We start from the raw sequence: 19,621 nt of genomic DNA on the forward strand, positions 1-19,621 counted from the left end.
AGTAATAATCGTACGTTGTAATGAACACTGTAACATAGATACATATGACGTGAATTATTCATGACATTAGTGTAGTTTACTTTTTTTTAATCAGGAAATTAGTAATTTTATGTTGCGCACGGTACTTTAATTCCTGCGACTCTATTTCTAGACGGGGATATTTGTCGGTGCACACGGGAAACTGTACGGCCGGGAATAACGAGCACAACCACAAGGACTGAATAGACATTGGTACCCCGTGTAACTATACTCTCTTGAGGAAGCTAGCGCCTTTATAGATACCCACAAAGATATCTTCAACCTACGACATAGCATAGCGCTATGGAGGGGGGTAAACCGACACTTGCACTTGTGTATCAAGCCGTGCAGGCTCTTTATCATGATCCAGACCCTGCCGGTAAAGAGCGAGCCTCCGTGTGGCTTGGGGAGCTGCAGAGATCGGTAAGGAAATGGGAGAGGTGTGGGGACTTCGAATGGGCCTAGCTAGCTAACCTATTGGAAAAAAGCCATAGCGCGAAAGGCCCTTGCTCAGCTAAATATTACATGAAACTCCATGATACCTCGTCGTCGGTTCATATTGATTAATTGTTGCGTTACGCTAGCTAGTTAGTAAAACATCCAGCTTGCCGTCATCATTGCAAGGAATGAATGAATCTGGTGGCTAACAACAATTAGCTAGATAGCCCTTTATGCTAGCTATACGGAAGCAAACTACAGCATTGGCTAGCCTTACCTAGCTGCCGGAGAACTTGCATATACGCATCAACATACGTTCAATCAAACATTGTGGTAGATGATTGTACTTTGCTTCTACCTGCGAAACTGTCAAATAATGTGAAATTTCAGAGAAATCCACGGGGATTACTACTAGGCGCAGCTAAAGCGGCAGAGTGGGTGGGTACCGTTAGCTAGCTTGCATGGCCGAACAGTAAGCCAATATAACTTAGCCTTCTTGTAGGCTACACGCGTAGTTAGCCAACTTAACAGTAGCACCAAACCAGCTATTAAAGCGTGCAATATTTTGCTAAAATGTTTACATTGTAATGAGGGGCGGCGCGTCTTGATTGTTCAGTAGGGTCTAGCTTGCTAGCGGTGTGCCACCTGATTTAATGCTAGCCTACACTAGGTAGCTAGTTGAAGACCATGCAATCGGCCTGTATTGAATGTGAAGCGTTATCGCTGACGTTGTTTATAGCTTAGCCACCGCTATTCGCTAGTTATTTTCATTTCCGTGTTTGTATTTCTTACTTGTCGTTGCAACTTCTTGATATCCGTTGACTTTTACTACATTGCATGTACTGGATACATTACTCAAAGTCTCCCTGGAGGCAGCACCAGATAAAAAAAATTACAGTAGAGGTACTGTTTTAAAATACCGAAACACATTTTTAGGTCATTTAGTTCCTGCTTGCAAGTTCCAAATGCAATTTAAAGAGGACTTTTACGTATGGAGTATTTTAGCCTATACCTACTATCAAATTAACTCAAAACCTATAATGATAATCTCCTAAGCATTTTTGTGACTACAATAAGTGCCTATGAATAAAGATTTCAGCAGATTTATCACTTTTGTAAAAAATAAAATAAATTAAAAAAGACTAAAGGAGTTTTGATGCACTCATCGTAGAAATAAAATTTAACTTTCCTAAAGTGCATCTCAGGTGTTAACGCAACATTTTTTTTGCCGGATGGGATTCAGGATGACTTATGGGTCCCACAGTCTTACGCCTGGAATCCCAACAAAAATTCTTAGTTTTTTTTTTAACCAAAAATGAATGTGGTACGACATTGAAATGCACACTGCTTGTTGTTTTTTTTAAGGAATTTGAAAGGGAAAATTTGAGTGTGATTGACCGCTGGATGTGTGTGGAGGGGGGTGGCGGTAGCGGAGATAAAGCATGCTGTTCTGTCAGCAACTTTTCTATGGCTGCCAATGGCAGGGCATACTAGGCACTGACTGACATTTGAAGAACCCCCCCCCCCTTCAAAGTTTCTACTTAATCAAACAGGTTTGCAACTTTGCATATATATAATAGGGAATTTGTAAATACTTTTTATCTAGTGTACGTAGCAGGGTTGCAAGTGGGGTGAGTATACAGTATATGGCTTTTAGCACCAGTCAGTGTCAGCTTGGGCAATGCTATATTTATAGGTCTGGGAATGTAAAGAATGCCAAGCAGAGTAATCACATGCTTAGCTAGCACCTATACATATGCTCGGCGGTCTTAAGATCGTTTTTTCTCAAAGTAGCCAAAACGCTTGATTTGCAGTGGAAGTGAACTAAAGTGTCACTTATAAGCTAACGCACTTCATGGGTAGAGGAGCTCCTAGCTTAATCTGATCCTGGACTGCCACCCTCTGCAGATGTATGCCTGGGAGATATCCGACCAGCTCCTTCAAATGAAGCAGGATGTGGAGTCATGCTACTTCGCAGCTCAGACCATGAAGATGAAGATCCAGACGTCGTTCTACGAGCTCCCACCGGAGACACACATCGCCCTGCGTGACTCACTGCTCTCCCACATACAGAACCTCAAAGACCTCTCCCCCATCATCGTCACTCAGGTAAAGCCTCTCACCCCCACCCTCCCTTCAGTGAGAACCACACAGGTAACGCCTCCCATTGATTAACACCTCCCAGGTGTTCCTGGGTATTGTCTCTCAGGTAGTACACTCATCAGGGTCACTGTTACTCAAAGGTTTCACTCTGCTCGCTTTTTTTGTTATGTGTAAGTGTGTTTGACCTGCTGAACAGAAAATATATTCTTAAGGAGGGAGTTTGGCCTCTGGGAGGCTACCGTTTCATATTAATAGAATTACCAGTCATTTAATTTGGTCTTGTATCTAATTTCTCTCTTCCTTTTCTGTCAGCTGGCTCTGGCCATAGCAGACCTTGCCCTTCAGATGGCTTCCTGGAAGGGCTGTGTTCACACCCTCATTGAAAAGTAAGAGTGGCAGGAACAGAAACAGTTTCGGCATCTGTCGAAATTCCTTGTAATGTTCTCTTGTGTGTGTGTGTGTGTGTGTGTGTGTGTGTGTGTGTGTGTGTGTGTGTGTGTGTGTGTGTGAAGTTGGACAGTGTTAGATCTTCAGCATCTCTCGTCCATGCTCGCACGCCTTCCCTCTCACTGTCTAAAAGTGATAGTTCTGCTTCCTGTGTTAATCTCCCCCGTCCCTTCTGCTGTCCAGGTACAATAACGACGTCAGCTCCATGACGTTCCTGATGGAGATATTGACGGTGCTGCCTGAGGAGGTGCACAGCCGCTCCCTGCGTATCGGAGCCAACCGAAGGACTGAGATCATCGAGGACCTGGCCTACTACTCTAGCACCGTGGTCACCCTACTGGTGAGGGCTCGCTCAAATTGCGTCCTGTCTCTGATCCCTACTGCACTGATGGGGCTTCCATTCTGTCAAGCACACAGACAGACAGACATGCTGCAATAAAGTAGAGCATGCTGGTTAAGCAGAGCTCCCTTGAGTGCTTTCTTTCATTAGTCACCGTGGAACCCAAGGGGACAGCCTCGTTATCACAAGCTTAGGCAAACCCACTCACTCTTGCTGCAGTTTCCAGTCTCCTGAGTTTAATCAGTTCAATCAATCAATCAATGGCTCTGACAGCAAAATGAAAGTTGGAGATTTACTCTGCTAGTGTTGATTTTACGTTTACAGGGAAATTGTTACCTTTCGTTGCCCTATCATTTGCCTGCTAAGTTTCCCAACGGCAGCATTCCACAATTAATCACACAACCACACCCACCACACCTACATTTTCCAGAAAAGGGGATTATGTATATTGTATTATTATTTGTTTTACTCACCGAGCATTGACATGTTTGACATGAAGGCCAGTGTGGTGGATGATGAGGGTTATGTTGTGTTGTCCAGGTGACGTGTGTGGAGAAGACGGGCAGCGATGAGAAGATGCTGATCAAGGTGTTCCGCTGTCTGGGCAGCTGGTTCAACCTGGGAGTCCTGGACAGCAACTTCATGGCCAGCAACCAGCTTCTCATGGTCCTCTTCCAAGTGCTGGTCAGCATCTCCATTTTTCTCCCCCCCCTCAGCATTCCCCCCCCCTCTCTTCTTGTTCTCTCGTTTGCACTCTTCTTTTTTTTTTCTTCTTTTCAGCATTCATCCATCCGCAGTATTCCTTTCCACATCCCCCAATTGCCTTTATAACTCATGCCGTTTCCCCAAACCCCGTCTCTGCATTTTGCATGAGGACGATGCTAACACCCGTGCGGCACTTCCCCCGCCTCTCTTCCTCCTGCAGCAGAGAGACGAGACTTCCACCAACCTGCACGAGGCCGCCTCGGACTGCGTGTGCTCGGCCCTGTACGCCATCGAGAACGTGGACACCCACATGCCGCTGGCCCTGCAGCTGTTCCAGGGCGTGCTCACGCTGGAGACGGCCTACCACATGGCTGTGGCGCGAGAGGACCTCGACAAGTACGCACGCGCCCGCTCGCGGGCGACTGATGAGCGTTTCCGATTTTCCACCAACTGCCTTTTCTCACAACTTCCCCTGTTTTATTTTTATTTTATTTTTGTCTTTCTCAGAGTGCTCAATTACTGTAGGATCTTCACCGAGCTGTGTGAGACGTTCCTGGAGACGACCGTGAGGAGCCCTGGCCAGGGCATGGGAGACCTACGGACTCTGGAACTGCTGCTCATCTGTGCAGGACACCCCCAGTATGAGGTACACACACACGCCGACACACGCGCGTGCTTTCCTTCCCGTGTCGCTCTGTCCCTCACGCCGACACGCACAGCCAGCTGGGTCCTGAGTGTGTGTCGCTGTGTCCCAGGTGGTTGAGATCTCCTTTAACTTCTGGTACCGTCTGGGAGAGCACCTGTATAAGACCAACGACCCAGCCCTGCACGGCATCTTCAGACCCTACATCCAGAGACTGCTGCACGGCCTGGCCCGCCACTGCCAGCTGGACCCTGACCACGTAGGGATCACTCACCCACCGCTTCTCCCTCTCTTTTTCTGAATGTCATTTTCGGTCTTTTGCTGCATTTGTTAACCTGTGTGTTTTTGGTGGCTCCCAGGAGGGAATTCCAGAGGACACGGATGACTTTGGGGAGTTCAGGATGAGGGTGTCTGACCTGGTCAAGGATGTCATCTTCCTGGTGGGCTCCATGGAGTGTTTCTCCCAGGTACGGGAAGCCCCCCCCCCCCCCCAGCCTTGCTGACCTGAACGCCAAGCTAACCCGATCAGAACGTGTGAACCTCACATCCTGTTCTCTCTCTCTCTCTGCCTTCCCCTCAGCTGTACTCCACTCTGAAGGAGGGGAACCCCCCCTGGGAGGTGACGGAGGCAGTTCTCTTCATCATGGCCGCCATCGCCAAGAGTGTCGACCCGTGAGTGTCAGCAGCGCGTCCCGTCAGGCCCGTTGACCTTTTACCTCTCCTTGTTTTGCCTGAGTGTTACATGGAAATTCTTCCCCTCCCCCCCACCCGCCTGCAGGGAAAACAACCCCACCCTAACGGAGGTTCTGGAGCAGGTGGTGCTGCTGCCGGAGACGGTCCACATCGCTGTCCGCTTCACCAGCATAGAGCTGGTGGGGGAGATGAGCGAGGTTGTGGACAGAAACCCACGCTTTCTAGGTAGGGATCTGTGTTTGTCTCTTTGTGTATCCTGGTGACCCCCCCCCCCCCCCACTGCATGTTTTCCCTGCGTATTTTCCTGCGCGTGCAACGTCTGAGCGACCTTTGACCCTGTTCCGCTTGCCTGTGTCAGATCCCGTGTTGAACTACCTGATGAAGGGCTTGAGGGAGAAGCCGCTGGCCTCGGTGGCGGCCAAGGCCATCCACAACATCTGCTCGGTGTGCAGAGACCACATGGCCCAGCACTTCCAGGGGCTTCTGGACATTGCCAGAGCCCTGGACTCATTCGCCCTCTCCACCGAAGCTGCTGTCGGACTTCTCAAAGGTGACTGCGAAACTTATCCTGTGTTCCCATGTCTCTTGTTGTCCCCCCCCCCCCCTCCCCCGCGGTCTTGTTTTTGCCTTTTGCTCTCCTGTCTGCTGTAGTCTAGTGTGCCAGTAGTAATGCTGCCTTGTCATGCTGCAGGTACTGCCCTAGTCCTGGCTCGTCTGCCCCTGGAGAAGATAGCTGAGTGTTTGAGTGACCTGTGTGCTGTGCAGGTCATGGCCCTTAAGAAGGTAATGTGAATCTTGGCATCAGGGAATCTGACTCATTTACATAATGCACCGGGTCAGGTAGTAACTTAGTAGTTGAGTGTCTGTGCTAATGTGTGTGTGTGTGTGTGTGTGTGTGTTTTTCTTCCCCCCAGCTTTTGTCTCAGAACCCCAGCAATGGGAAAACTGCTGACCCCACCGTGTGGTTGGACAGGCTAGCGGTCATCTTCCGGTACGCTCAGCTCTCATTCTGCTCACGCACAGCCCTCCTTCGGCTCTGCCGCACCCCCGACATGCAGTCCAATTATCTGGGTGGGGTTTGTTTAGCTGGGGCGCACCGAGCTGATCTCATGTTCCCACGTGTGCTTGTTTCTGCAGACACACAAACCCCATCGTGGAGAATGGACAGACACATCCCTGTCAGAAAGTCATCCAGGAGGTAACTCACATTTACATTTAGTCATTTAGCAGACGCTCTTATCCAGAGCCACTTACAGTAAGTACAGGGACATTCCCCCCCCCCACCCCCACGAGGCAAATAGGGTGAAGTGCCTTGTCGAAGGACACTACGTCATTTTCGCACGGATGGGAATCGAACCGTCAACCTTCTGATTAATAGCCTGATTCCCTAACCGCTCAGCCATCTGCCATATTTGGGGAGTCGTGTCTCTGCCACCCCGCCCCGGAAGGAAGAGGCTCTAATCCGATTGATTCTAACGTTTGTGTGTGTGTGCACGTGTGTGTGCACGGAAGCAGATCTGGCCGGTGCTCTCGGAGACTCTGAACACACACCAGGCCGACAACCGCATCGTGGAGCGCTGCTGCCGCTGCCTCCGATTCGCCGTGCGCTGCGTGGGCAAGGGCTCCGCCTCCCTGCTACAGCCCCTGGTCACACAGGTGTGTGTGTGTGTGTGTCAGTTTGTGAATGTGTTTACTTTTTTTTTAAGTAAGTGTGTGTGAGTAGGTACCAGAACCGGACTTAAAGTGAGTGCTGGGTGTGTGTGTGTGTTCCAGATGGTGAGTGTGTACCAGGTGTATCCCCACTCCTGTTTCCTGTACCTGGGCAGCATCCTGGTGGACGAGTATGGTATGGAGGATGGTTGCAGACAGGGACTACTGGACATGCTACAGGTAACACACACACGCTTTCAACTAACATCTGTGCTGTAACCAATTGAAAGGCTATACAGTCTTCACACGGTGAGCGCTCACAGTGGATTTTCAGTTTGGTTCTTCAGTTTGTCCCTCCTCTGTGCCCGTAGGCTCTGTGCATGCCTACCTTCCAGCTGCTGGAGCAGCCCAATGGCCTCCGCAACCACCCCGACACGGTGGACGACCTCTTCAGGCTTGCCACCAGGTACACGGCCACCCGCTTCCCCTCAACGCCCCAGCGTTACTGTGGCAAATGCCGCTGTGGCGACTTGAGTGCAGACCTCACACCCTCCTCCCCTCCCTCTCCAGGTTTGTCCAGCGCAGTCCCGTCACCCTGCTCAGCAGTGGCATCATAGTCCACATCATCCAGTGTGCCATCGCCGCCACCACGCTCGACCACCGGGACGCTAACTGCAGTGTGATGAAGTTTGTCAGAGACCTCATCCACACGGGGGTCAGCAATGACGTGAGTCAAACCACCACGCAGCGCACACACACATTTCAACACCGCTTGATACCGTCACAATCTAATCGGACAACTGAACAGTTCAGCTAATGTGATCAGAGCTGGATACTGAACTTCCTGATTGGTTCAAATCACTCAGTACTATTTCCTTCATCTTTCACTCTGAATAGTAGATAAGTAAGTAGATATGAAGATGGGTATGTTGAACAGTGTATAACTTTGTCATCTCCAGCGGGGGGAAAGATTTGTTGGCTCCGATGTTAGTTTATTTCCTCCAGGAACACAATGACACTTGAGGGATTTGTTGGTTAGTTGTAACTGAGTTAACTACTTGTAATCGCTATGAATTATTATTGTTGGTTGCTTTTCCCCAAGTACACTCTAGCACTTTCGAGGATCATGTTGTTTAATTGTAACTTGTTTAACTACATGCTCTTCTGGTTCTACCCATTGGCTCTTATTTGCTTTTCACAATGTGTGCTTCATGTTTTTGCTACCCACAATATTTTTGGGGCTATTTTGTTGTTTATGATCATTGACCAATGCACGTTTTGTAAAGCTCTCTCCTGGAAGTCGCGTTGGATAAAAGGGTTTGCTAAATGAATAAATGGAAATGTGTGTCGTCGTGTTCCAGCACGAGGATGACTTTGAGGTGCGGAAGCAGCTGATTGGCCAGGCCATGGAGCAGCACGGGCAGCAGCTGGTCACCCAGCTCATGCACACGTGCTGCTTCTGCCTGCCGCCTTACACCCTCCCAGACGTGGCTGAGGTGCTGTGGGAGATCATGGTGTTCGACCGGCCTGTGAGTCGCACACACACGCACCGACACCCAGTCCCCCCTCACATGATGGACATGAAATACCGCACGCTCGCCCACACCCATCCTATGTGTCTAAAGATATGCCCAGATTCCACAAAGTGCACACACTTAGCTCTACCACAAGAGGGCACCTGAAGAACACTCCACGTTCACCATGACACGGTGCGTCACGTCAAGACCAAACCTTCTGGTGGTTTGACAGCTCGCCCTCCGTTCTTCCTCTCCCTCCCAGACGTTCTGCCGCTGGTTGGAGAGTGCTCTGAAGGGGCTTCCAAAGGAGACGTCAGGAGGGGCCGTGACCGTCACACACAAACAGCTCACAGACTTCCACAAGCAGGTCACCAGGTGAGGGCAGGGAGCACCGTGACTCGCTCACGCTACAGACACGCCCACCTGTCAGAGCCTGGGATTCCAGACAGATCCTGGCCTGCACACTTCATTAGAATCAGGATGAAGCTGTCCCTAGACTTTTCATTATTGTTCTCGTTCGTGGTTAAGATTAGTATGCTGACCCCAGAGCTGTGTTTTAAAGGCCAGCTGGTTTTTTGCCTCCTGAGTGGGAGTATTCGGAGCATGCCTAGACAGGTGTCTGCTGTGGAACCTAGGATAATGCAATAGAAAGTGGGTGAATCCACATGGGTTCCCCAGCACATGCCCAGGCCTGCCCAGAGGCCGGCCTGTTCCCTGCCCCAGGGTGCCCCCTTCCAATACTATATTGCAGCTTCAATCAGCCGAGGCAGTTTTGAGGGCACAAATATATTATGGGGCACTATATATTAAAGACTCCTTTCATGACAAAAATACCCCTCTTTTCCCCTGATTAGCTCTGTCGTGATGAGCTCGCTCCCTGTTGTCTTGTCCTGTTCATGTCTAACTCTCCCGTGCCCTTCCGTTCTCTCTCGCCCCCTCACCAGTGCGGAGGAGTGTAAACAGGTGTGCTGGGCTATCCGGGAGTTCACCAGATTGTTCCGATAGCCGCGCCCCAAAGAGATCTGCCAGAACACCAGGTAAGGCTCTAAGCCCCAGAAACGGGCGCCTCCCAGAGACCCTCCACACCCTGCTCAACCGTTCTTTCCAGTGGTGGATCAGTCACGACATGTCCAGTGTCTATGAACTCTGCTGTTTGTTTACTTCTGGTCTCCTACTCCGCAGGTTAAATCTTTTGTTGGCAAATGTTCAGAGGTGACGGCAAAAAGGCTGAAGACTGCGGACAAGAATCTAAAGGGAACTCCTACTGGATTGATAAGCGGGACTTGGCACTGTGGAAAGCCAATAAGACGCATCGCTAGGACTGGAGCGACAGGGTGAAACAAACCACACATTTTGCAAGAGGAGCCCCCCCAACCCCCCTTCAGCTCCCTCTTGGTTCCCTGCCTCATTGTTGCCCCAGAGGCGGGTGGCTGCAGTGTTGGAAGGGGGCGAGATGGAGGCAGGCCCAAGGAGGAAGGACGTTCACCGACTGAATGGACTGAAACGGATTAGTTCTGCGTCAGTTGGATTTCTACAGGATCCATCTTCAAGAAGAAGAACAAAATACGACAACAAAGAAAACAAAACAAAGGATGTGCCTGGTTGCAAATCATAATGCATCAAAAAAAGACTTGTAAGTTTTTAAAAATTGAGAAATGATTTATTTTCATGGACGTGTCTTTAGAACTTTAAAACATGGTCTTGCTGTCCGTGCCATATAAAAAATGAATAGCAAACCCATGATGCCCTTCACAAAATGGCTGCCAGTGCCTGTGGGGGGCATTTAGGAAATGGTGGAAGGGGAATGCTTGGAGATTTGGCGTCACCTTTGACCTTTTTAAACATGTTGGCTGGAGTTTTACTGTTATTTTGCCAGGAAGACTATGGTGACAGGTAGGTCAAGCGGATAATGGACTCTGGCAAATGTTTTTTTTTTTTTTTTGTTCCAACTGGTCCATTTTTGGGAGAGGCAGATACTACCATCGGCTATGTAGCCTTGTTGTGAACAATAAAAACAACTGTGAGGAACAAACGTACCCTTGTTCTGTGTATCATGTTTTAGATTGTCTTGTAGAGATATCAAGCCCTCTAGTACTGCACCTATACCCTTCACTAATTATATCTGGAAACCAGTTTAACAAGTTTTCCATTGTTGCAGAGGCCCCCCCATCTGCCAGACAATACTCACACACTTGCAGACGCACTGCAGAAGAGCTCCTTCTACACACACGCAGCACATCAGGAGGTCCCCTGCCCTCAAATCTGACTTGCAACTCGATCTGCACACATCAAGATCTGCTAGGACCTAGAATAGCATCTCTGTCCACACTCATCTCCTCCACCTGTAGAGTCTAGAGCTGTGGAGCATAGAAGCCACTCAGCCCTTCCTCGAGTTTCTGATGACATCATTTCCCAAGTCTGTTTGAATCACCAAGCTGAGACCCTGTGTGTATTAGTTCAAGTAAAACAGGTTCATGTTAATTTGGCAACACAGAGTTAAGGGAAATTCCCAGTAGATTTGCCAATAGAATCTGATACCCAACAGGGGGGAAATACTAGTCCGTCCGTCCCCGACACACACACCTTTTCTGGGAACCATGCTCGCATGTCAACCCCTTTCTGGAACCTAGCAGTAGTTGTGTTTGAGGAAACATCGCTATGTGTTTGTGTAGATCAGGGAAGCAGTTGCCACTCATTGCTGAATGTATGCATATCATGTATTTATTAAAAATGTAACATTCCAATACTTTTGAGATTGTGTATGGCTTTAAAAGATTCCAATTGTTGGCACTGTAGGCACACGTCTTTGGGCAGAAGCCAGCAACAAAATATATCATTTAGCTTCACAGATGCAGGTTTGTGGTAACAATTGTATTCAACATTTGTGAAAGTAAATGACACATTGGGGAGAGAAGGTATACCTTCTACAATGTAAATACTGTCTGGTATTAACTGAAATCTTAAACGAAACAGCTACTGTTAATTCCAGTGGTGTTGTAATTCCGTAGCCACGACACAGACCCAGCCAGGTGTGGGAGGGTTAGTTCAGGGTGGTTCCACACTTGGTTCCACAGCTGGTTGTCTGGATTAAAGCTTGCATTGTACCGATTCTCCAACGTTAATGGCCGTCGGCATCAGAGGATGGGCTCAGAGTTCATAAAGGCAGAGTATGATTCCATCATGCTGACTGCAGTCTTCGTGAAGCTCAGGTCTGAAAACGCAGCTTAAAACATGCCTCTTACTGAGGCCATGGTCGATGGCCCCGACTCAGGTTGCGTTGTTGGCCCAGGGCCCCTGGGCATGCTGGCTCTGGAGGAGCCTCTGCAGCTCCTTGAACTGCTCCACTGTTTGGTCCTTCACGTCGGGGTTGGAGATCTGCAGGCGGATGCTGTCTGTGGACCAGTTGAGTTCTCCGGAGAACATCTCAGTCAGCATCCGGGCCACCACGGGCACCACCTGTCACAGTACATCACAGCACTGTTCAGTTACAGTACATCACAGCACTGTTCAGTCACAGTACATCACAGCACTGTTCAGTCACAGTACATCACAGCACTGTTCAGTCACAGTACATCACAGCACTGTTCAGTTACACGTTCAACACAAACATTTAAACTGCTGGATATGCCCGTGTCACATTGGACAGCGTGTTTTTGTCTCCATTGGTCTTATCTCTGTTCTCAGATCAGAGTTATCTCAAGATGAGTTTGGATACTGCAGTACAATGAGAAGAGGTGTGTCTTATCATGAGTGTGTCTTCATGTTTCCTATTTCAACAGGCAGGTATGAAAGAATCAAAAGGAACTGCACACTGCTTTAAACTCGAGTTGTCACCTGGACGATGATAAGCTTCTTCTCCTTGGGCTTCTTATCGGGCCAGTCTTCACCGAAACAGAAGCAGATCTCAAACGGAGGAGGGCTTGGAGCTTCTCCCTTCTGGAACAGGATGAGCCCTGCAGTTTGGTGTGAGCAGATATTAGGTGTAAGGAGAAAGATGCAAGATCATCTTTAGTAGTGTTTTCATCACAGGTGGCCTGTTTGGCCACAAAGAGAATGTCATGCAAAGGCAATGCAACTGTGTACACACTACAGTTACTCAGGGCTCACACACAATGGTCATGTTACTGGAATAGGAGACAAACAAACATTGTTGTCTCATAAAAATAACCTTCAGTTCAACCACTGTATACCAGCAGGACTAAGTTAATAGTTGGACTGATTTGTTCAATGAGGGTCTCGCTTACCTTGTAGAAAGTTGTTGAGGCTGAACACTTTAATCTTGCGTTCCCGCTCCATGGGGTTGGGGGGGCCCAGCTCAGGCACGCCGGGCCCTGACCAGTACACCTTGCACTGGCACAGACGCACAGCGTAGATGTCCTGCTCCCAGATCTCCAGGATCAGGCCCCGGTCCATCACGTCCAGCAGATGCTCTGTGTAGAACCGCTGCTTCTGGTTCTGGATGTCCACCGAGCAGGGGAACCGCACCTGGTGGAGGGTGACGGGCCCAAACAGCTCCACCTGCTCTGGTGTGGGCTCCAGGTGGCCGTAGTACAGCCGGCATCCCTGGGGGTTACTGACGATCTGGGCGCCCACAGTACGACCCCGGTACTGAAACTTCAAGTCTAGATCAGTCACTGGGAACATAGACGAGAGTAAGAGAGACACAGGGCCAACGGATGATGATCATTGTGGCAAACTGAGTCGCTGATTTTGTGAATTGGCAACTGATACATGAGACTATTGAAGAATCCCAACAGCAGTAATCCAGCTGATCAGCTTTCTTCTTCACCCACAGAAACTGTAACACCATCTGCCACACCTTCAGACAACAGCAGCCAGTGCCAGAGGGGGGGTGTGACTGATAGACAAACAAGTATGCACTGTATGACCTGTTCTACACCCAATTCCTTATTCTAGTCGCTAATGTGCATCTAATGAATGTTAAACACCAATGACAGTGCTTTATAGATTTGGAATATAAGGGCCAATGAGGACTGACATAATGACCTGTATGGATATAATTTATCATCATCTCAGTCCTGGTAGCGGTGTGACACTCACAAGGCAGGCTGTTCAGAAGGTCGTATTTGCAGGGCTGGGGTTGCTCCTCCGCCTGGCTCTGCATCCCTGCCAAGGGGCCGGCCTGGACGTCCATGGGGCCGGTCTGGACGTCCATGAGGGTCGGCCCTGGTGCTACGGGGGCTCCAGAGGCGGGCATGGGATGCAGGTCTGAAAGGGTCGGAGGTGGTATGCTCCCTCCAGCCATGCCCAGCCCGTTAGAGAGTCCTGCCTGGTGGGCAAAGGCCACATGGTCCATACTGCCCACCCCTACCAGCTGAACCTGAGCCGGTTCTGCCTTCATGTGAAGGCCTCCGTTGGGATTAGGGTGCTGAAGAAGGGGCATGGAGATGGGGTGGGCAGAACCAAATCTGTCATAGAGTGGCTCATTGAAGCGGACTGAGTTGTCCCTGTGAGCAGGGAATGCTGTGAAAGAGTGCATGTTATTGATACTTTGGTGACATCATCAAACATATTAAATACTTATTCGAAACACAGACTTCATTACTAATTTCAACTAACAGCACCCTAATGTGCTGGTTACCAGGGATGGTGTTTACACTTACTTATAGTAAGGTCGTTAATATTCGGCATCTGAAAAGTCAAAATATATATGTAAGTGACATTGTTTTAATACCAATGCAAATTAATCCCAGATGCAATTTCTTTTGATTTATCACATCACCTCTTCATCATCATCATCGATAGCATCTGAAATCCAGATAAAAAGGAACATGATTTATATTCAAGATAACTCAAAAAATGTATACCTCATACTAACTCCTAAGTCCCCATAAAGTCTCAAAAATAACATGTCATGAAAGCAGTACTATCAGTTAGGGACATTAACAGGTAGGCCCGCTGAAGAACACACACACACACACACACACTCACCTCCGTTGCCAGGCTGGTCGCAAACCTCGTAGATCTTATATGGCTGGACGGGGGTTTCTTTGGTGCCATCGTATTTCAGGTTGAACTCTCTGCTTTTGTTGAGGGCACAGCGCAGGTTGGCTTTCCACTTGGCAGGGTCAGGCTCATCCAGCCCCTCCTGGTACTTCCCTGTTTCCAGAGCCCAGGCCTGGGGAGGAAGGGGAAGCAGGGGGAGGTTATACAGAGGTGAACAGGAAGTAGAACAGATAGGGGTTTGGAGAAGTGAGGTGAAAGGGAAGGGATTTTTTTTAATGTATTTGTTTTTGGCAGGAGGGGGGTGGTTGTTAAATGTAATTGTCAAACTGAATCAAAACAAGTAAAGGGCAATCTAACTACTTTAATAAAGTGAAGAATGGTTTTCACAATAGACACTGATTCAATTTTGTGATTATGTATACAAATGGGTTTCTTCAATGATTGATAAATGATAATTACATTTATTTAACTTACAACCACGGCTTAGAAAGAGGTAAATGGCCCCTGACATTAATTTCCTTTAAATATAAGTATTGCCTAATGGTTCTCTTATAATTATAAAGCCAGAATTACTGCTCTGCAGTTAGAATCACATCTGTTACAACTAAATAGAGAACTGGGAAACTGAAGAAGGAAATGGCTGTTACCACAGAAACGCACTTGCCTTTCAAATATAATAGGATGTTTCAGCTACAGTATCAGGAAAACCAAGATGAGCAGGATCCAGAAACAGTGAAATGAAACCAGTGCTTTTTCACTCTAAAGAAACCTAAGGAAATATGTCCACCTCTTCAGACAAGGAAGTTGCCAGAAATCGCTGACAAAACTAGCTTTTTGCCTCATGCGGTTGCTACGCAGCTCAGACTATCTTCATGTGTAGCATATGTATTCAAAACAGAGGCGTAGCCACGGGTAGGCCTACCCAAAAACGAAAATATCCCCAAAAAATGATGCACCGGGTGCACATCGCAAAGTAAATAAGTCAAAAAACTGAAAAGATGCCCATCCATATTTTTTCTAGGCCTACCCAAAAAGATTATTCTAGCTACGCCCCTGATTCACAACCAATGTGCATTGCTCAGAGATAATAATGCTGGACTGACCTTACATTTGACATTTTATTTTGACAGATGTTTACCCAAAACAAAATAATCCCTATATTAGGTAGAACGTATAATAAATGACAACCTTAAAGATGGTGTTCTCCTCCTCTGACATGGGCATGTGTCGTGTGGCATGTCTCCAGGGGATCTGGAAGAGCCGCTGGTCCTGACTGAGCCACTGCAGGCCCGGGTACCTGCCACTGTTCACCTGGGCTAACAGCCACGGCTTCAGACGGATCCGCCTGGGTTGGACACTCATCCTGGAGGTGCCTTGGCTTCGGGGAAGCTGGGGCTGGTGAGGCAGATGGGGATATGTGGTCAGTGGGGATGGAGGGTGGGAGAAGAGGGGGGTGGGGGGGTGGTAGTGTGTCATTTCTATGCATTATGGGATCCTTGTTTAGAAATGTATCACCTGAGACATACAGAAAGACAGGGAATGTGGAAACTGAAACTGAGATTACAAGAGGAACCAGGGGTTCCATGATTTCATCAAATACAGAACAAAAACACATGGCGTGGCCTTAACCTAGAAAAACAAGACATGGAACCTCAAGATGAATGAAGGAAAGTTTATTGATACTTGTTCAAGAATACGAGATCTAGAATATCAAGCATGCTGGGCTAGACAACACACATTCCACAGTCAAAGCAGAGCCTCTGTATGAGATCCTGGATCATAGGAACAGGGAAAGAATGCAAGGGAACTGCTGTTGAAGCATTACACCACTGAGAAATACACAGACAACTGCTTCAACTGACCCTAGACGGAGGCAAAACAGTGGCATCTGCATGGACATTAACAACGTTTTTCCCTGCCCTAAATAACACAAACAGATATGTACACACATGTGCGCGCACGCTCGCACACACACAGAGGTTGAGAATAGCATGGTCAATGGAAAGGTATGAGGGTAAAACTAAGTATTCATTGTTTCAGTGTGGTCAGTCCAGTAGATGTGGCATAAACTGAGGTGCTTCAAACCCTTTAGTCCTTCATAATACAGAGTTCATATGGGACGGAAATGTATACTACCTGCGACCTTGTATGCTATGACGGGTATGCCGGAGGCAGAATAACACATTACATTTCACTCCAGAGAGACTTGTTCATACGTAGTGCTTGACAAGGACTGAAACTGTACCAAGGTTGTTTCATTTTTAAGTGCAGGAGCTCCACAATATGAGCCGACATTCTGTAAGTACCTGTAATAAGCTGCTCCCAAAATGAAGCACGGTTTTGCTTTTTGTTTTTTAAGTTATGGTGTATGAAGAGGAACTCATGTATGGGTAAACAGAAACGTCCATATGAAGACCATTAACCTATTCCATTTGACATTTGTGAGCGGATATTCTACGACGAAATGCCAAGTGACAAAAGCTTGATTCATTATAAAGAGTATGAACCTCTGCAAAACTCAGCAAGGACCCCAACCAAAACAGCAGCAAAGGAGTAAACAAGACATGTTTCATGAATAAAGGCTATTATAAAATATGTAATATTGCCACCGTTGTCAGTATACGGTCCCTTGAACTTATAAGTTCAACTTTAAAGTAATTTGTAGTACCCACCGTTCCAGAAGGACGATATCGTACCGAGGTTGATTTGTTTCTTGTTCTAGGACACAAGAGGTAAACTAGTCAGAAAAAGAAGCGTCCAGTGTTCCCACAGGTGTAGCTGTGAGGGTGGATTATATGGTGCCATTTTCTTTCAATAACTCGTTTAAAAAGGTTACATTCCTACAAGTTAAAGCAAACACTGAAAACTTACTCTATACTTTTTCCACTAGCCGCTGCAAAATATTGTTACAAACAAACGCGTTACAAATGTGTTTGCAGAACTAGTGCAGGTACCACCCTTCCGGGTGGCAGCGCAACGAACGGAAACAAGTAGGCTAAACAAAACTTAGGCTCATCAATGGTGATATTTTTTTGTTTGTTAGTGCTGGTCCAATTGACCCTTTGGGCCGGTAAATGTGTAGCTTTGTGTAGCTAATGGTTAGGCTACTTTAAAGGACTTTTTTTGCCAAAACTGCATGGACGTGTATCTTTCTGATCTTAAATAATGATTTTATTTATATTTTAAGCATATGCTAAAATATGAATACAAGCATTATTTAAAATAATAGCCTATAGGCTATTCCTTGGAATTTTATCAGACTATTATAAACCGACACAAATATGTTTGCACCCATCCATGCCTGTCAACCGTCTAATGTGGTTGTGAATGATTTAAGTAGGAAGTTGGCTAACATCCATCAATAAAAAATTATAATATGCATAATAGGCCTACCCTATTATGATAGGTATTTCAAAATAATAAATATATTATATATTGTAACCACCAGGGGGAGTTATAGGGGTTCAGAGATACAGGAAAGCCTGGCCTAATCCCATTTATGAAACAAAATTGATTCCAGGTAACTTTAAAGATAATTCCAGCCGAATTCCTTAGCCTTCTTATTTTCAGTAGAATTTGTTTCACGTGTTCTATTTCCATGGTAATAGGGCTACTGTGTAAATAAACCGCACTTAACGCAAATCAACCATTCTGAAATGATTGTCTATATTGAATGGCTTGTGTTCTTGATTGTTTTCGTGGTCATGTTATTATTTGTTTCTTTAACGTCAATTTGGGTTATTTCAGCCGTAACGTTTGGGAGGAATATGTACAATGACCTGCGAGTAGTTATGTCCAAGCGAACGTAAAGTCATTATCTGAAATCCCAAATGCTTGAGTTAACCTAATTGCACATGGTGAGTAGGCTAAGCCATTATTAGGCTATGTGTTTTTTTGAATGTATTTCATCAAAAGACAATGTTAAGACAGTGTATTGTCCCCATACAGGCCAATAACAGTGACTCAGCTTCTGAGATTCAACATACCAAAGAAGGAGTAAATACACCACCTCCTTTTGTGCAGATCGATGTTAATCCACTAGGGTAATGTAACCTTTAAAAAATTCACCCTTGGTTTTCTGACACTAACACAATGACTAGCTTATTGGACCATCACTAATAAGTAAGTAAACTGGTGTTGTTGCTGTATCAGAGTCCTCAACAGTGTTCCACAGTATTCTGAGCCAGCACTGGAGTCTGGCATTCATGTCCTACCTTCACAGTACAGTGAGACCACGTTCATCCCTGATCTGCCTGAAGGTGACTGAGATGTTTTCTATAATACTTTAACACATCCAGTGCACAGGCTTAAATCCAGTGCATTTGTTAACAGTGAAAACTCTTCCTCTCTCAGTTTTAGGCCCAAGCACACCTGTTAGTGACCCTCAGTCAGACAGCCGCAGCATAAACTCTGAACTCTATGAAAACTATGAGAACATTGACAACTTCCCATCCCTTGGTCAAGGTGAGTTATTCCCTTACAATAGCATGTCCTGTACCTCACTTAAGTTCACCTTGAACAGTTTCCCCAAAACTAGTCACTACCCACGTACATTTCACAGAGGCCCCTGGCAACAGTGTGTACAGAGAAGAACATGATGCGGATCCACCCAGCTCCGTGGACCCCAGTAGCCAGGAGGTCCTACTGAGGATAAAGGAGCAGGCCAGTGCCCATGTCAGGGCCCAGAAGAACCAGCACTTCAGGGACCTTTCTCTCAAGAAGCTCAAGTTGCAGCAGCTCCTCCTGAAGCTGGACACCATAACAGGCTCCGAGGATCTCCTGTCTGGGTCGCAGTACAGTCTGGAAGAGGAGGAACTACTGAGCATGGGGGTACACATGTTTAGATGGCATTACATCACCATGGTTAATTAAAAAGTATGCAATTTTATCAGAAAGATTAACCAAGGTTAAGATCAACCATTTGGTTAAGATCAGTAGTTGGTCATGAAATATAACAAATTAAGTAACTAAATATAATTTATTTGCCAGTTGTTTTAGTGTAGCTGAAAGATAGTTTTGGGAGGTTGTCTTGGTGTTTGTAAATAAGACGCCTTTCCTACAAGCCCACTGAGTATGTAAATTGGACTGGTGAGCACCTGT

At 47.0% G+C, this 19,621-nt stretch overlaps 3 protein-coding genes across 8 annotated transcripts in view; 2 read left to right on the top strand and 1 right to left on the bottom strand.

Annotated features, from left to right (window-relative positions):
- Positions 1-155: 155 nt before the first annotated feature.
- On the top strand, positions 156-10,586 carry tnpo3 (transportin 3). Of its 2 annotated transcripts, none has more exons than XM_062483060.1 (23): positions 156-441; positions 2,365-2,565; positions 2,872-2,945; positions 3,190-3,346; positions 3,887-4,030; positions 4,272-4,447; positions 4,559-4,697; positions 4,807-4,953; positions 5,054-5,161; positions 5,275-5,366; positions 5,473-5,612; positions 5,746-5,937; positions 6,079-6,170; positions 6,302-6,378; positions 6,525-6,585; positions 6,900-7,043; positions 7,161-7,277; positions 7,409-7,503; positions 7,608-7,764; positions 8,399-8,566; positions 8,817-8,929; positions 9,499-9,591; positions 9,737-10,586. In XM_062483060.1, the coding sequence occupies exons 1-22, from the start codon at positions 322-324 to the stop codon at positions 9,557-9,559; spliced, it is 2,775 nt and encodes a 924-aa protein (XP_062339044.1). In that variant the 5' UTR covers positions 156-321; the 3' UTR covers positions 9,560-9,591; positions 9,737-10,586. The 2 variants fall into 2 exon arrangements, with proteins under 2 accessions (XP_062339044.1, XP_062339045.1); XM_062483061.1 differs by having other exon boundaries at positions 6,903-7,043.
- A 667-nt stretch (positions 10,587-11,253) lies between these two features.
- Positions 11,254-17,564, bottom strand: irf5 (interferon regulatory factor 5). 2 transcript variants are annotated; one of them, XM_062483094.1, is made up of 10 exons: positions 17,393-17,564; positions 17,194-17,239; positions 15,710-15,916; positions 14,507-14,693; positions 14,298-14,323; positions 14,179-14,206; positions 13,616-14,038; positions 12,799-13,188; positions 12,389-12,507; positions 11,254-12,010 (listed from the first exon to the last, which is right to left on the bottom strand). In XM_062483094.1, exons 3-10 carry the CDS (start codon positions 15,881-15,883, stop codon positions 11,822-11,824), a joined length of 1,536 nt encoding a protein of 511 aa, XP_062339078.1. In that variant the 5' UTR covers positions 15,884-15,916; positions 17,194-17,239; positions 17,393-17,564; the 3' UTR covers positions 11,254-11,821. The 2 variants fall into 2 exon arrangements, with proteins under 2 accessions (XP_062339078.1, XP_062339079.1); XM_062483095.1 differs by lacking the exon at positions 17,393-17,564 and having other exon boundaries at positions 17,194-17,376.
- LOC134037660 (uncharacterized) overlaps positions 17,539-19,621 on the top strand; it is a 49,660-nt gene continuing 47,577 nt past the window's right edge. For 2 of the 4 annotated variants that reach the window (XM_062483109.1, XM_062483106.1), the window contains exons 1-6: positions 17,539-17,663; positions 18,269-18,378; positions 18,470-18,564; positions 18,674-18,780; positions 18,875-18,985; positions 19,083-19,351. In XM_062483109.1, the coding sequence (XP_062339093.1) occupies positions 18,376-18,378; positions 18,470-18,564; positions 18,674-18,780; positions 18,875-18,985; positions 19,083-19,351 (585 nt within the window). In that variant the 5' untranslated portion in view covers positions 17,539-17,663; positions 18,269-18,375. Of the gene's footprint in view, positions 17,664-17,996; positions 18,042-18,205; positions 18,379-18,469; positions 18,565-18,673; positions 18,781-18,874; positions 18,986-19,082; positions 19,352-19,621 lie in introns of those variants that run through there. The other 2 variants (XM_062483107.1, XM_062483108.1) reach the window with 2 other exon arrangements.

The sequence above is a fragment of the Osmerus eperlanus genome, chromosome 17, assembly GCF_963692335.1.
Source record: "Osmerus eperlanus chromosome 17, fOsmEpe2.1, whole genome shotgun sequence".
NCBI lineage: Eukaryota > Metazoa > Chordata > Actinopteri > Osmeriformes > Osmeridae > Osmerus > Osmerus eperlanus.

Coding starts and splice junctions, on each gene's coding strand:
- irf5 (XM_062483094.1), bottom strand. CDS start 15,883: ATGAGTGTCCAACCCAGGCGGATCCGTCTGAAGCCGTGGCTGTTAGCC. Junction 14,207..14,297: donor TCGATGATGATGATGAAGAG/GTGATGTGATAA, acceptor TTGACTTTTCAG/ATGCCGAATATTAACGACCT. Junction 14,039..14,178: donor TATTAACGACCTTACTATAA/GTAAGTGTAAAC, acceptor ACTCTTTCACAG/CATTCCCTGCTCACAGGGAC.
- tnpo3 (XM_062483060.1), top strand. CDS start 322: ATGGAGGGGGGTAAACCGACACTTGCACTTGTGTATCAAGCCGTGCAG. Junction 5,162..5,274: donor CCATGGAGTGTTTCTCCCAG/GTACGGGAAGCC, acceptor CCTTCCCCTCAG/CTGTACTCCACTCTGAAGGA. Junction 6,171..6,301: donor AGGTCATGGCCCTTAAGAAG/GTAATGTGAATC, acceptor TCTTCCCCCCAG/CTTTTGTCTCAGAACCCCAG.